The 16,893-nt window shown below is 46.6% G+C and overlaps 1 protein-coding gene across 6 annotated transcripts in view; it reads left to right on the top strand.

The window, feature by feature from the left end:
* robo2 (roundabout, axon guidance receptor, homolog 2 (Drosophila)) overlaps window positions 1–15,720 on the top strand; it is a 1,751,833-nt gene extending 1,736,113 nt beyond the window's left edge. For all 6 annotated transcript variants that reach the window (XM_087992449.1, XM_087992448.1, XM_087992445.1 and 3 more), the window contains 4 exons: window positions 759–935; window positions 8,865–9,077; window positions 10,757–10,981; window positions 14,258–15,720. In XM_087992449.1, coding sequence (XP_087848575.1) covers window positions 759–935; window positions 8,865–9,077; window positions 10,757–10,981; window positions 14,258–14,259 — 617 coding nt within the window. In that variant the 3' untranslated portion in view covers window positions 14,260–15,720. The remainder of the gene's footprint in view (window positions 1–758; window positions 936–8,864; window positions 9,078–10,756; window positions 10,982–14,257) is intronic.
* Window positions 15,721–16,893: the final 1,173 nt, after the last annotated feature.

Here is a 16,893-nt window from a genome sequence, read left to right as displayed (position 1 = left end):
TGTCTGTGTGGAGTTTGCACATTCTCTTCGTGTCTGTGTGAGTTTCCTCCCACAGTCCAAAGCTGTGCAGGATAGGGTGGGAAAGCTGTGGGAAATTGCTCATGGTGTGCATGTTGGGGTGGATGGGCCATGGTAAAAACCCCAATCAGGATGGAGTGGGCCTGGGTGGGATGTTCTTTGGAGGGCTGGTGCTGAATGGCCTCTAAAATGACAGCCATGCTCAAGGCCTAAGTCTCCTTCAGCACTAACCCGTTGATCCCTCTACCTGCCTTGCTGGTAGTCACACCCTTCTGCCCCTGACCACTGACTGGCTTCAAGGTCGTGACCTCTGGTGACCAACGCCCCTCCACTGGAAAGAGTCTCTGTATTTGTTTCATAATTTTTGATCAACAAGGGAATGAAGGGCTATAGGGAAAGTGGGGTTTAGCAGAATTAGATCTGTCAAGATCTTCTGATTAGTGGAGGAGGTGTAGTGGACTCAATGATCTACTTCTCTGCCTCTTTCGTATGTTCTTGTGATCACTTAGATTGATATGCACTCAATCATCTCTTCACAACAGTGAAGAATCCCCATTTTCTTGTGCTATTCGAGTGAATCCCCTCTGGATCCTCCCCTTGACACCTCCCTTGGAATGTGGTGCACCAAACTGGACACCATTCTCCTACCGCAGTTTGGACAATGCTAAATAGGGTTGTGGCTCAATGGTGGAGGAAGTCATTAACCATGTTATCCCCTCCGGGGTTTCTTGTGCCGATAGGTAAAGGATATTCCTCTTCGCAGCGTCTCCAACCCAGCAGCCCGTTCTCCAGCAACGGGAGTGTGGGTGTGGCTCACAACCAGTGTCAGAGATCCAGACCTCCCAAAAAACACAAGCCAGCAGGGGGCAGAATGGAGCAGCCCTCGGCACCACACCGCAGGGAGGCAGCAGCAGATGGTGAGTCCCGGATCCCATAGCAATCCCATTGACAGGACATGGAGAGTCCTGGATACCATAGCAATCCCATTGACAGGACATGGTGAGTCCTGGATCTCATAGCAATCCCATTGGTAGGACATGGAGAGTCCTGGATCTCATAGCAATCCCATTGACAGGACATGATGAGTCCTGGATCTCCTGGCAATCCCATTGACAGGAAATGATTGGTCCCGGATAACATAGCAATCCCATTGGCAGGAAATGGTCAGTCCTAGATCCCATAGCATTCCTATTGGCAGCTGATGGTGAGTCGCAGATCCTGTAAGAATCCCATTAGCAGCAGATGGTGAGCCCAGGATCCCACAGCAAGCACATTGACAAAACACTACAGACATTGGATAGGGTGGACTCTGGGTGAAGGATTTATATCAACCCAGATCGCATTATCACCAAGAACTGACTTGCATTTCTACAGTAGCGAGATGGAGGAAGAAGGTTCTGAGCACTGACCCTCTGACAGTGCGGCACTCCCTCAGTAATGACTGTGTGACAGTGCAGTACTCCCTCAGAACTGACCATTTGTCAGTGTAACACTTTCGCAGTACTGACCCGCTGACAGTGCAGCACTCCCTCAGTACTGACCCGCTGACAGTGCAGCACTCCCTCAGTACTGACCCTCTGACAGTGCAGCACTCCCTCAGTACTGACCCTCTGACAGTTCTGCATTCCCTCAGCACTGACCCGCTGACAGTGCAGCACTCCCTCAGTACTGACCCTCTGACAGTGCAGCACTCACTCAATACTGACCCTCTGACAGTGCGGCACTCCCTCAGTAATGACTGTGTGACACTGCAGTACTCCCTCAGAACTGACCATTTGTCAGTGTAACACTTTCGCAGTACTGACCCGCTGACAGTGCAGCAGTCCCTCAATACTGACCCTCCGACAGTGCAGCACTCCCTCAGTACTGACCGTCTGATAGTGCAGCATTCCCTCAATACTGACCCTCTGACAGTGCAGCACTCCCTCAGTACTGACCGTCTGATAGTGCAGCACTCCCTCAATACTGACCCTCCGACAGTGCAGCACTCCCTCAGTACTGACCCTCCGACAGTGCAGCACTCCCTCAATACTAACCCTCTGACAGTGCAGCACTCCCTCAGTACTGACCCTCTGACAGTGCAGCACTCCCTCAATACTGACCCTCTGACAGTGCGGCACTCCCTCAGTAATGACTGTGTGACAGTGCAGTACTCCCTCAGAACTGACCATTTGTCAGTGTAACACTTTCGCAGTACTGACCCGCTGACAGTGCAGCACTCCCTCAGTACTGACCCTCTGACAGTGCAGCACTCCCTCAGTACTGACCGTCTGATAGTGCAGCATTCCCTCAATACTGACCCTCTGACAGTGCAGCACTCCCTCAGTACTGACCGTCTGATAGTGCAGCATTCCCTCAATACTGACCCTCTGACAATTCTGCACTCCCTCAGTACTGACCCTTTGACAGTGCGGCACTCCCTCAGTACTGACCCTCTGACAGTGCTGCACTCCCTCAGTACTGACCCTCTGACAGTGCGGCACTCCTTCAGTACTGACCTTTTAAAAGTGCAGCACTCCCTCAGTACTGACCCACTGACAGTGAGGCACCCCCTCAGCATTCACCTTCTGACAGTGCAGCACTCCCTCAGTACTGACCCTCTGACAGTGCAGCACTCCCTCAATACTGACCCTCCGACAGTGCAGCACTCCCTCAGTACTGACCCTCTGACAATGCAGCACTCCCTCAGTACTGACCCTCTGACAATGCAGCACTCCCTCAATACTGACCCTCTGACAATTCTGCACTCCCTCAGTACTGACCCTTTGACAGTGCTGCACTCCCTCAGTACTGACCCTCTGACAGTGCGGCACTCCCTCAGTACTGATCCTCTGACAGTGCAGCACTCCCTCAGCACTGACCCTCTGACAGTGTGGCACCCCTTCAGTATTGAACCTCTAACAGTGCGGCACTCCCTCAGTACTGATCCTCTGACAGTGCAGCACTCCCTCAGTACTGACCCTCCGACAGAGCGATACTTCCTCAGTACTGACTCTCTGACAGTGCAGCACTCCCTCAGTACTGACCATCTGACAGTGCAGCACTCCCTCAGTACTGACCTCTGACAGTGCAGCACTCCCTCAGTACTGACCCTCCGACAGAGCGATACTTCCTCAGTACTGACTCTCTGACAGTGCAGCACTCCCTCTGTACTGACCCTCTGACAGTGTGGCACTCCCTCAGTACTGACCCTCTGACAGTGCAGCACTCCCTCAGCACTGACTCTCTGACATTGTGGCACTCCCTCAGTACTGATCCTCTGACAGTGCAGCACTCCCTCAGCACTGACCCTCTGACAGTGTGGCACCCCTTCAGTATTGAACCTCTAACAGTGCAGTAGTCCCTCAGTACCGACCCTCCAACAGTGCAGCACTCCCTCAGTACTGACCCTCCGACAATGAGGCACTCCCTCAGTACTGATCCTCTGACAGTGCGGCACTCCCATAGTACAGACCCTCGAACAGTGCTGTGTGACCCAAATTGATTATCACAGGGTAAAACTTGTAAACTATGATCAGAGACACTTTAGAGCAAGCTAGGTGGTCACATTTAATGTGATCATTGGGATCTGTGCAGAGCTGCTGCATGTAACTTTCTCCCTTGTTATCAGACAGTTCTGTATGCAAAACTGCTTTCAGCCCCATCACATGATGGTCGGGGAATACTGGGTTCAGATTTATCTCTCTGTGACACTGGATTTGGTGAAATTGTTTTTTTATAAGATGTTGTGAGCTGAGCTGACACAGAACAGGAACCTTTCCTCATCTGTGTAACAAGATTTGATAATCTTACATCTCGTGTTGTGACATTATTTCACCACATCTGCAGGCAAGGCACACTCTGGGCTGTCTCACCCTTTGTACGTAGATCGGGCAGTAACCCAGGGCCAGGAATTATTCGCTGGATTTTATGAGGAGTTATGTTGTGACAATGTTGCTGTACAAACACAGAGATAGACAGCAGCCAAGAGAGTGAGGTGCAGTAATTGAGCAAAGTTATAAAAACAAACCAAGCTGAAAATGGTCAGCTGTCACATTGAGCATTTGTGTAAACATCAGCCTGGGTCTTGCTGGAAATCTGGCTCCATTTTCCTCACCTGAACGCTGGGACCAGCTGTCTTTTGGATTGCAGCCTCTGTCATTCACTCAGTGACTGAAGGTGACTGCTATTGTGTGCCTGATAACTGTCCTCATTTCGGCCTCCTGTTTCTCCTCAGCGTGGTGTTTGTTGAGGACTGTGTCACCGGGAAAGCGGAGTACTGTGCTATTTCATTGCCTCGTCAATGTCTCAAGCCCTCCCAGATCACTGGCCAAATGCTGCTCGTGGCAGGCAGCTGGCTGGTAGCATTGAGCTGTTCTGGATCCTGGAATGTAAACAGTACATACTGCAGTTATTCATCACATCCTGCAGTCAGCATCTGTGCAGGGAGAAGCAGTTAGTGTGGCCACCAGCAAACGCGTCTGCCCTGAGGGGACACCCTCCCTCTGCAACACTGACCTCAGCTACCCCCGGCCCTCCCCTACTGTTCCCAAACACAGAAGCTACATCCCCCTTTCAGACACAAGAAACTCCCAACGTTTCCCTCCTAACATTTAAATAATAGTTCCCTGTACTTCCTTTGCCTCACTGGTCACAACAGCATTCTTCCCCACGTCAGGAATACCAAAGCTATTTAAGGAGGAGAGAGAGAGACAGAGTTTTAATCAGTAACAGGTTGAGGGGTTATGTAGAGCAGGCAGGAAAGTGGAGTTGAGGCTGAGATGAGTTCAGCCATGATCCTATTCAATTGCAGACCAGGCTCGAGGGACTGAATGGCCTCCTCCTGCTCTTAGTTCTGTTCTAATCACAGACCGGGGAGCTTTACAGGACACAAGTCTGGGCTTAGGGGTTTGGATACTCGTCATTGCATCTCCCACTCTGACCCCTGTATTTCAACATCTGGATCTGTTCCAATGGACACTGAAGAGAGGTTGAGTAACATCAGCTCATTTCATGTCAATACAGGACAGCTTCCAGGGCTCAATAATGGTCAGCAGTTTCAGAGTTGAACCACTCCATATTAGCTCAGATACCTGAGCTATGGTAGTGGTTAATAATGATTCAGCAATTCCTTTCCAGATGTCTTCTCAATAAACCATTCACTTCTACAGGAGTGAAGTTCCCTCTTAAACTGAAAGTAAAGCTCTCTTAAAATTATCCCCATCATACTTTCCAATGACACAAATAGTACGGGGTTACCGAGTAAAACTCCTTTTTTAAACAGAAAGTCAAGATCGCTCTACAGTGTCCCCATCAAACTCTCCCAGGACAGGGACAGCATGGGGTTAGACACAGAGTAAAGCTCCCTCTACACTATCCCCATCAAATACTCCCAGGATAGGGACAGCATGGGGTTGGATGCAGAGTGAAGCTTCTTCTATACTGTCTCCATCCCTTGCAGGACTGATATAGCAGTTAGCTCAGCGTTTTACTCTCTGCACCCTCAGTGAGGAGGTTGTGGATATTTATCACATTCCAGAGGAATCGAGTATATGACTGGGACTAGTCATACTGAGCAAGGCCTTCCTTGGTGAAGTGTGGTGTTTGAATGAGTCATTAAGCCTGGTGTCTGGGAATGCTCTCATTTAGAGATCCTGTGGCAACTATTTTGAAGGATGTCAGGGGAGTACTCGACTCAACAGTTATGATTGTTAATTTGCTCTATTCCTGTTCTGATGTTTAAAATCACACATTCTCTCCTTTCCCTCTGTGTTCCGGTGTCAAGCTGATACTTGTCTGTCAATTAACATCACAATGATATACTTATCCTTGTCTGTGTAACATTCCATTGCCCCATCCCTCCCTATCTCAATAAAAGGCACGATGGTGTTCCCCACACCCTCCTGGGCTAATATTCATCTGTCAACTGGACTCACTGAAAAACAACCTGTTTTTTGTCACATTACTGCTTGTGGGAGTCTGCTACACTTATTTGCTGCTGCAGTTCCCACATTACAACAGTCACTCCACTTCAAAAGGACTTCCTTGATTGCAAAGCTGTGGATACCTCCAGAGAAAGACAAGCCTTCTGCCTTTGCTTTAATTGGGGCAGCATGGTGGCTGAGTAGTTAGCACTGCTGCCTCACAGTGCCAGCGACCCGGGTTCGATGCTAGCCTCGGGCGATTGTCTATGTGGAGTTTGCTCATTCTCCCTGTGATTTTGTGGCTTTCCTCTTTGTGCTCTGGTTGCTTCCCACAACCAGAATTGGCCGTGCTAAATTGCCCAGAGTGTTCAAGGATGTGTAGGTTAGGTGAATTGGCCATGCTAAATTGCCCAGAGTGTTCAAGGATGTGCAGGTTAGGTGCGTTAGTCAGGGGCAAATATAGGATGGTAGGGGAATGGGTCTGGGCGGGTTGCTCTTCAGAGGTTTGGTGTAGGCTGAAGGGCCTGTTTCCACACTGTAGGGATTCTATGCAACCCTGTTCAGAATGAGCATTACGGAGAGCAGTGGGGATGTGTGAATGGGAAATGGGGGTGCTGGGAGGTTTTGGGTATCACTTTTTCTGACAGTGTGTCAGAAACAGCTGATAGAAGTGGGGTTGAGGCAGGCTCAATTGAAGCATTCAATAGGGTATTGGATGATCAGTTGGATGGAAATGGTGTGCAAAGGAGAGGGGGACGAAGTATGAGATTGGCGGGAGGTAATGATGCTCAGTTGAAGAACCAGTGCAGGCACAATGGGAGAGCCTGTGATGGAGATGTACTTGACTTGGATCTTGAGCACCCCCACATTAACTGCAATGGAGCTTGACTTCCTGGCCCAGATGTCTCCACTCCCTTCAGATACTGCCGTGAAAGTTCAGCCTAAACTATACAGTGAAGGTGGAGAATCGTGTTGGAGCTCGAGACATTTTGCTCAGCATAGACCTGGCTGGGCCAACTCTCAGTCTTCTAAGTCCAACTCACAAGACAAAATTGTCAGCATCCAACTAAAGTGTTAGAAACTCCAATCACAAACTTTCATGTCAAATGAATTGAGTGAATGCCTTTCATTTCTAGCTTCTCTGGCATCCCAGATTTTAATTGCATCCTCCTCAGCCACACCTTCAGTTCTGCCACATTTTAGAATACTCTCCCTCAATCTCTCCATTTCTCAAACACAGTGTCCACCTCTGAAGGCCCTTGACCAGGTTTTCAGTCACCCATCAGTGAAGCCATCATGTGGTTTGGTATCAAGTTTTGCTGGAGGTTGCTTCACAGTGTAAGGTTACAGGACGGGCCATTTAGGACTGAGATGAGGAGAAATGGTCTTCACCCAGAGAGTGGGGACCCTGTGGAACTCTCTGCTACAGAAAGCATTTGAGGCCAAAATGTTGAATGATTTCAAGAAAGAGTTAGATATCATTCTTAGGACTAAAGGGATCAAAGGGTATGGGGGAGAAAGCAGGAGTTGGATGAGCAGCCATGATCATATTGAATGGTGGAGCAGGCTCGAAGGGCTGAATGGCCTGCTCCCATTTTCTCCATTTCCATGAATCATTTTGGAACAGTTTCCAATGTTACCAGCGCAATATAAATGTGAGCTTTTGCTGTTGAAAAGCAAGTCCTTAAGAGGCGTGACAGGGTCAATTCTGGGAGGATGATTCCCCTCACGAGGGAGTCTAGGACCAGAGGGCACAGTCTCAGAATAAAGGGACACCAATGTAAGGCTGAGATGGGGAGGAATTCCTTCTCTCAGAGGGTTGTGAGTCTTTGGAACTACTTGTCACAGAGAGCTGTGGGGACAGAGTCCTAGTGGATATTTAAAGTTGAGAGAGAAATTCGTGATCAGTCGGGGATCAATGGGTTCCGGAGATTAGATTACTTACAGTGTGGAAACAGGCCCTTCAGCCCAAGAAGTCCACACCGACCCGCCGAAGCGCAACCCACCCAGACCCATACCCCTACATTTCATCCCTTCACCTAACACTACGGGCAATTTAGCATGGCCAATTCACCCTAACCTGCACGTTTTTGGACTGTGGGAGGAAACCGGAGCACCCGGAGGAAACCCACGCAGACACAGGGAGAATGTGCAAACTCCACACAGAGAGTCGCCTGAGGCGGGAATTGAACCCAAGTCTCTGGCGCTGTGAGGCAACAGAGCTAACCACTGTGCTACAATGCCACCCAAAAGGGCAGAAAAATGGAAATGAGGAATGTCGGATTAGCCATGGTCCCATTGAATGGTGGAGCAGCCAAAGGGTCCCATTAGTCTGAGCTAAAATTCTTCAGAAGCACTACAGGAATAAGAGACCTCCCCAAAATGTAAAATATAGAAAATAATTATGTTAGTCTTCAGATTAATACTATGAAAAGATGGCAAGCATTGCACATTTTTGGCCCCTTTTAAGTCTTTCCCCTCTCACCTTAAACCTATGCCCTCTAATCTTGGACACCCCTACCCTGGGAAAAAGACCTTGACTATTCACTCTAACCATGCCCCTCATGATTTTATCAACCTCTACACGGTCACTCCTCAACCTCTGATGATCCAGAGGAAACAGCCCCAGCCTATTCAGCCACTGCCTATAGCTCAAACCCTTCAACCCTGTCAACATCCTTGTAAATCTTTTCTGAACCCTTTCAAGTTTCACAACATCCTTCCAATAGGAGGGAGCCCAGATTGAATGTAGTATTCCAAAAGTGGACTAACCAATGTCCTGTTCAACCCCTCCACTGCTGCAATCCTCCCTGGCAAGGGGACAGGTTTATAGGATTACAGTTCTCCACCACTGATGGCCCTCAGCTTGATGAAAGGGAGGCTGGAGTGGCAGAATATCTCAGTCTATCTTTGACTTGCTTCTCTTCCTTTTATTTCCTGAAGACCTGCCTCCTCCACCTGACCCACCGCCGTGTCAAGGTTCAAAGCTGCAATCTGGGCAAGTACCCAAAGGGACGGGCATGGCAGATTCTCTAGAGAGACAACAACTGCCCAGCCTAGAGGAGAACATGGAGCATCTGGCCAAAACATCTCTAGACCACGGGTATCAAGAAGATTCACGGAACAAGCTCCCACAGAAGCCAACACTAGGCTCAGGTAGGAGTAGCCAGTGTCCGACCTAATCAGGATATAAGCAGTAGGAGATCAGTCAGCCCGTCGAGCCTTGTCCAATCTCTTTCCTGACCCCTCTTCTGAAAACGTGATGTCCTTGAAGATTAATGATGTCCACCTCACATGGACACACTAAAAAAGTCTGTCTCACTGTACGCTGAACATATTCAATCACCTGAGATCATTAGATACAGGAGCAAAAGTAGGCCATTCAGCCTATCATGTCTGCTGCACCATTCACTGAGATTGTGGTTGATCTGATAACCCTACACTCCACTTTCCTGCCTTTTCCCCATTACCCTTGATTCCCTCACTAATTAAAAATCTGTCTATCTCAGCCTTGAATATATTTAATGACCCATAGTCCTCTGAGGTAAATGCCCCTCTTGAACATCTCAGACATGGCATTCCATACCCTAAATAATCGCTGAGTGAAAATTGCACATTGCTTCACATCTATGCTAGTCCTTGTTCCTTTTATGAATGAATATAGTTTCTTCCTATCTCCTCTGTCCAGCTCAAGTCGTGATTTTAGAAAACTCAGTATGATCACCTCTCAACCTCATTCTCGCCAAGAAGAACAGTCCCAACTTCTTCAATCTATCTTCATAACAGAAGTTTCTCATTCCTGGAACCATTCTTGTAAATTGCTTCTGCTCTCCCTCCAATGTAGTCACATATTTTCCTAAAATGTGGTGCACACAATACTCCAGCTGAGGGCTGACAGGTGCCTTGTACAAATTTAACAATTACTTCCTGTTCTTCTACTCTATGTCCCTATTAATTAAGCCATTACTTGATGTCTCTGCCTGTCCTACTGCCTAGATATGTGCATATGTGTGCCCCAGTACCTCTGCTCCTCCACCTCCTTTAATTAAACATTGGTACAGCATGAGGCCATTCAGCCCATCGAGTCCTCTCCACCATTCATGGTTTATCAAATGATTCTCAACTCCACTTGCCTGCCTTTTAACAATAACTCATCATTCTGGATGTAGGTTTGCTCACTGAGCTGAAAGGTTCATTTCCAGACGTTCGTTACCTTACTTGGTAACATCTTCAGTGGACCTCATGCGAAGCAATGCTGAAAATTCCTGCTTTCTATTTACATGTTTGGGTTTCTTTGGGTTGGTGATTTCATTTCCTGTGGTGATGTTATTTCCTGTGGTGAAGTCACTTCCTGTTCATTTTCTCAGGAGGTGGTAGATGGGGTCTAACTCGATGTGTTTGTTGATAGAGTTCCAGTTGGAATTCTCGTGCATGTCTTGTTTGGCTTGTTCTAGGATGGATGTATTGTCCCAGTCTAAGTGGTGTCCTTCCTCAACCATATGTGAGGGTATTAATGACGGAGGGTCATGTCTTTTTGTGACTAATTGGTGTTCATGTATCCTGGCGGCTAGTTTTCTGCCTGGTTGTCCAATGTAGTGTTTGTTACAGTTCTTGCAGGGTATTATGTAAATAACGTTAGTTTTGCTCATTGTCTGAATGGGGTCTTTCAAGTTCATTAGCTGCTGTACTCCTACTGATTAAAAATCTATCTCAGAACCCCCTAATTTATATTTTTTCTCAATATTCTTCCGTCATATATCACTCTGTACTTCAGTGTAAAACGAATGTAGTGTCTGAACTTGCAAATGATAGTTTACGTTTCTGGTGTTTTCCAGATGAAATACTCATACCATACAGCAAGCCAAGCTTTCCCTCACCAGGTCACCTCAGTGGCCACAGCTCATCTGGAACAGCCTCATCAAAGGGTTCAACAGGCCCCAGGAAAGGCGTGCCCTCACGAGGGGGTCCAACTATTGCAAGTCATCAGCGGAACATCAGTGACCTTCCAGACGTAGGATATATGGGGTCGTGCGGTCAAGGGCAGTTTTTAGGGGATGTATGTAAGTATCTGGGTCACTGAGATGCAGCAAGACTTGCAGAGTTGGGAAAAGGGGAAGCAGTAAACATTGCCAGACCTTTCACAAGTCACTCATTTAGTGTCAACTTTCAGCAAGTTGTCATGACCTGGGAGTGGGTACAGAGGTGATTTACCAGAATGAAGAATTTTTTTTAATTTCATTCACGCAAGGAGGACATCACTGGTTAGAATCCCTGCAGTGTGGAAACAGGCCCTTTGGCCCAACAAGTCCACACTGACCCTCCAAAGAGTAACTCACCCAGACCCATTCCCCTACCCTATTACTCTACTTTTACCCCTGACTATTGCACCTAACCTATACATCCCCGAACACTATGAGCAATTTAGCATGGCCAATTCACCTAACCTGCACATCTTTGGATTGTGGGAGGAAACCCACGGGGAGAATGTGCAAACTCCACACAGAGGCAGGAATCGAACCCAAACCTGTGGGGCAGTAGTGCTAACCACTGAGCCACCATAGTTAGACCAGCATTTGTTGCCCATCCCTAATTACCCAGAGGGCAGGTAAGAGTCAACCACATTGCTGTGGGTTTGGAGTCACATGTAGACCAGACCAGATAAGGATGACAGATTTCCTTCCCTAAAGGGCATGAGTGAACCAGATGAGTTTTTCTAATAATTGGCAATGGATTCATAGTCATCATTAGATTCTTAATTCCAGATTTTTATTAAATTCAAATTACACCATCTGCTGTTGTGGGATTAATAGCCCAGTGTTAATACCTCTAGGCCATCACCTCCCTATCTCAGTGAATGTGGACAGGTCAGAGAAGCTTAGATTGTTCCCCTTAGAGCAGAGAAAGTGCGGGGAGATTTAATCAGGGTTTTCAAATTGTAAAGGATTTTGTTTTTAGCTGGTCAATAAATCTCAGCTGTTCCCTCTTGGGGGAAGGTCACTGAGCATCAAATGCTGATTTAAAGTGCAGACGAAAGCATCAGGAGCAACAGGAGGAGAATTTTAATTTGCACTCTAAATCAGTACAACATGGACAGCTAGCTGAAAGGCTAGCTGGTGCTAATGGCCTGCACCAACACTCATGTGAATTTCCATGGTGCCATTAGGTTAATAAATAGTCCCAAACCATTCCCAGGAGTGATTGTCAGACACAAATCTCAAACGGAATAATATAAGGAGATACGAGACTCCAACCTAAAGCTTGTTGAGAGGAGTTAGGTTTTAAGAAGCTTCTGAAAGGAGGAAGGAGATATATCGAGGTGAAAAGGTTTAAGAAGTGAATTCAAGAGCTGAGAGCTCTGTTAAGTTGAGAGCATAACTGACAGGGACAGAAAGAGAACGTGTTTCAGATTTCCAGCATCCACAGTATTTAGCCTTTATTCGAGTGATGGGAGTAGGGCAACATTGGGTGAATGTGGAGATCGCAGACATTTGAAGAGGGTTTAAGGAAGGAAATAACAATCATGACGATATCTTTCCTGAACTTATATGAATTAGGAGCCAGAGGAGGCTATTCGGTCCCTCCAGCCTGTTCTGCCTTTCAGAACAGCGGAACAGTTCCAATCATGACTGATCTGACTGTCACCAGCACTCCCTCTGAGTTGTTGTAGCTGCTCAGAGGTTCCAGAGACACCCCATACAATCTGACTTCTAAATCCAGAATTCACTGCCACACACATAACTTGGAGGTCTGTGCAGCAGAAAAAAATAATTAGGGGAGATGTAGATTGTGGCCTTGATGACACATTCCAGCCTACCCTGAGAACTTTTGACTCTGGTTAGTCATTTCCAAGTAACACTTGCATCACACAATGATTATACCTGACAATCATCTTCTCCAGCAAGTCAAAATCAAACCTACACTTGACTTTAAATAGCGTTACCATCACTGAATCCTGCACTGTCAATATTCTGGGGTTTACCATTAACATGAAACTCAATGGGACTAGCCAAATAAATACTGTGATTATAAGAGCAGGTCAGAGACTAAGAATACTGCAGCGAGTAACTCACCTCTTGACTTCCCAAAGCCTGTCCATCATCTACAAGGTACAAGTCAGGAGTGTGTTGGAATACTCCCCACTTGCCTGGATGGGGGCAGCTAGGTAAAACCAAGGACTGCAAATGCTAGAAACCAGATTCTAGATTAGAATGGTGCTGGAAAAGCACAGCAATTCAGGCAGCATCCGAGGAGCAGGAAAATCGATGTTTCGGACAAAAGCCCTTTATCAAGAATAGCCCTTCATCATCTATTCCTGATGAAGGGCTTTTGCCCGAAACGTCGATTTTCCTGCTCCTCAGATGCTGCCTGAACTGCTGTGCTTTTCCAGCACCACTCTGTTCTAAAATCTGGATGGGTGCAACTCCAACAACACTCAAGAAGCTTGACACCATCGAGGACAAAGTAGCCGATTGTTTAGCACCACATCCACAAACATACACTCCCTCCACCACTCATACTCAGTAGCAGCAACGTGTACCGTCTACAAGATGTATTGCTGAAATTCACCAAAGATCCTTAGACAGCACCTTCCAAACCCACAACCACTTCCATTTAGAAGGATAAGTGCAGCAGATACACGGGAACACCAACCTTTGCAAGTTCCCCTCCAAACCACTCACTATCCTGATTTGGAAATATAGTTCCTTCACTGTTGCCGGGTCAAAAGCTTTGAACTCCTTCCCCGCAGCACAGTGTATCTGTACCCTGAGAACTTCAGCAGTCCAAGCCTGTGGCTCACCACCACCTTCCCAAGGGGCAATTAGGGACACGCAATGAATGCTGGGTCCGGTAACGATGCCCGCATCTTGTGAATGAATGCAAAAGAAATGGGTTGACAAGCTCCTGAGAAAAATCACTCTGAAATGGAGTGACTGTTGCAATGTGGGAAACATGCCATCCAACCATGCACAGCAAGATCCCACATAGTGGAAGGCAAGAATGACCAGCTGGTCTGTTTTCTTTTGGCACTGTTGCTCGAGGGGGAGGCATTGGTCCATGGGAGTGAGGAGAATCACCCCGACAATAAATCTCAGCGGGATGGAGGGTCAGGATAACGGAAAGAGGTTTGTACAGAGAGGAGAATAGAGAAAAGAAATCTAATATATATTTGAAAAGTGAAAGGGCAGTGCAGGACAAGGGAGCTACACCAAAGGGCAGTGACAATGATCGATTGTAGGCGACAAGTATATGCTGAAAGATCTGATGTGTTGTGTACTGCAAGATTTGAACACCTCTCCTGATATTATTTTCTCTCCATTTATTCCTTTTTTCTGCAGAGTGGTGAAGAGCTATGTTTCTGACGTTCTGCAGAGCAAGCCTCACAGACACGATGACACTTAAATGGTGCAATGAACCTCCTCCCTTATTTAATGTATTATGACAAAACCTGTAAATGTGATGTAAAGTCTAAGGTAACACAGCCACACACGTGTCCCCCACATCATTCTTTGGTACATTGCTTCTCATCCCCTTCCAACACCACCAATTAACCCACCCCCCACCCCCCACCCCCATTCTGGCCCCTTTCTTCCATCACTTACCCCTCTCCCCACCCACCTCCTCAAAAAAATTAGAAACTGGACAGGGAAGAATCTAAACATGAATAGAAATTTAGCCATCATCGCCCGAGAGAGAGAGAAAGCAATTTCTTGTGTAAATAATTTCTGTTGTATTCATATACAAAAGTTCATCTTGTTTTTTTGATTTTCTCATCCTGTAATTGTCTATTCTTTTTTTTTATTATTGGTCTGTTGTACTATATGTGAATTGATCAGGCAGCCATTAAAAAGTGAAAAAAAGACACAAAAAAAATGTTTTTTAAGGTTATTACTGTATCACTTTTTTTTTAAGATTCTGTGTTTTGAAGTTTGCACTGATTTTTTTTAGTGATAAGCACAAACTTTAAAAGTCCCAACGTAAATGAAGAAAAGAGGAAGATTAAAAACGATTGAGTTGTTAGGAGAGGGGGATTTTGTTCACTGTATGTTTGGTTTTGTGTGTGTCTGTGTGTGTGTGTGTGTGTATGTGTGTGCACGCGCGTATGTTTGTGTGTGTGCGTGCGCGCGCTCGTGTGTGTGTGCGTATGTTTGAGTGTGTGTGTGTGCGCACGTGTATGTGTGTGTGCGCACATGGATGTGTGTGTGCGTATGTGTGTGTGCGCGTATGTTTGTGTGTGTGTGCATGCGTGTATCAGGGGGAAGTAAAAGAATCTTCTAGATGTTCCTGGACCATGACCTCCAGCTGCTAATGCCACAAGAGGTTGTGGACCCTCTCAGCTGAGTGTGTATCAGATGTTATCACCGGAACATTACCTTGGCGAGAGAGCCCAACGCAGTTGGCATCTTAAGGAACATCCACCAAGTCTTCCCCTCGCCCCATGGCCAGAGAAGACTCCTTCCCACTTCCCCCTTCCCTTTGCCCACACGTAGCTATCTCTAACATTTGCCCTTTTTTTAATAGTGCAGAGACTTTCCTAATCTCCCCCACTTTAAACTGTGTAAAGATGTCATGTTAATGCTCTGACAATGTGTGACTGGGGTCCTAAATCACAGCTAATGACTGCAAGGACTTTTGAAAAAGGGTGCTTGATGTCAAATATAGTCTTAAACATTAATCCTTAAACAAGGTCTGGAGCCTTGCTTACGCTGTTACAATTAAAATAAAGTGTGTGTGTCAGTATTACAGAAAGTTGTTCATGGGTCTATAGAATATTGATTAAAGCTTTGATGTTTTTATGCGACTTTATCTGTCTGATCTCTGCCTGTTTATCATATCTGGGACCTGTACTCCCAGTATTTGAGAAATGCATACAGCACCGCACGCACCAATTTTGAAGATTCCATCCTTTCTGTCTACTTTATCAACAGTTGAACTACGTTCATGTAGTGTGATAATCTTACCAATGTTCCCAGTGAGCCATGAGGGGACAGGAGATTAGATTAGATTAGAGTAGATTCCCTACAGTGTGGAAACAGGCCCTTCAGCCCAAGAAGTTCACACTGACCCTCTGAAGAGTAACCCACCCAGCCCCATTTCCCTCAGACTAATGCACCAAACACCATGGAGAAGATGTGACCAATAGCTCTGTCATATGTGAGGAGATTACATTCACAAGATTGATTCCCAATTGAAAGGTTTGTCTTGTGAAGAAAGATTGAGCAGTTCAAGCCTATATTGTCAGGAGTTTAGAAGAACAAGTGGAGATCTCATTGAGGTGAAAGGGGATTGACAAAGTAGATCTAGAGAGGGCGTTTCCTCATGTAGAGCGAGAGGTCATAGTTTTAGGATAACGGGAAGCAGATTTAAAACAGAAATGAGGAGGAATTACTTCTCTCAAATGGTGGTGAAACTGTGAAATTCACTCCGCCAGAGTGCAGTGGGTGCTGGGACTTTGAGTAAATTTAAGATTGAGATAGACAGATTTTTAATTAGCAATGGGTTGAAGGGTTATGGGGACTGGGCAGGAAAGTGGAGTTGAGGCCTTTATGAGATCAGCCATGATGGTATTAAATGGCAGAGCAGGTTTGGGGGGCTGAATGACCTACTCCTGCTCCTAGTTCCTTTCAGCCTTAAGCTCTTGTTTTCTAAAGTACAACTCAACAGCAGAATGAGAGGCAGAGGGATTTAGGAAGGGAACTTCACAGCTGAGGGTCAGCCACAGACATTGAGTGCAGGACAATTACAACTAGAGAATGCACAGGAGATTGGAATTGGAGCAGTGCGGAGATTTCGATGTGCAGGAGTATGTGGGAGTGCAATTGAATGATTGCACAGATGTATTTGAGGATGAGTTTTTGAGTGGGTGGAATTTACTGCAAGATGTTGGGAGACAGTGGAGCCTGAGGTGGTAGGGTATGTGGCAGTGACCCTGTCAATTACTTTGGTCCTGGTAATAAACCGGGGAAGACAGAGT

This window comes from Chiloscyllium plagiosum, unplaced genomic scaffold (genome assembly GCF_037043375.1).
Source record: "Chiloscyllium plagiosum isolate Xiang-an unplaced genomic scaffold, Cpla_swu_hap1 HiC_scaffold_12, whole genome shotgun sequence".
NCBI lineage: Eukaryota > Metazoa > Chordata > Chondrichthyes > Orectolobiformes > Hemiscylliidae > Chiloscyllium > Chiloscyllium plagiosum.
This window is presented reverse-complemented; position numbering and strand designations above follow the sequence as displayed.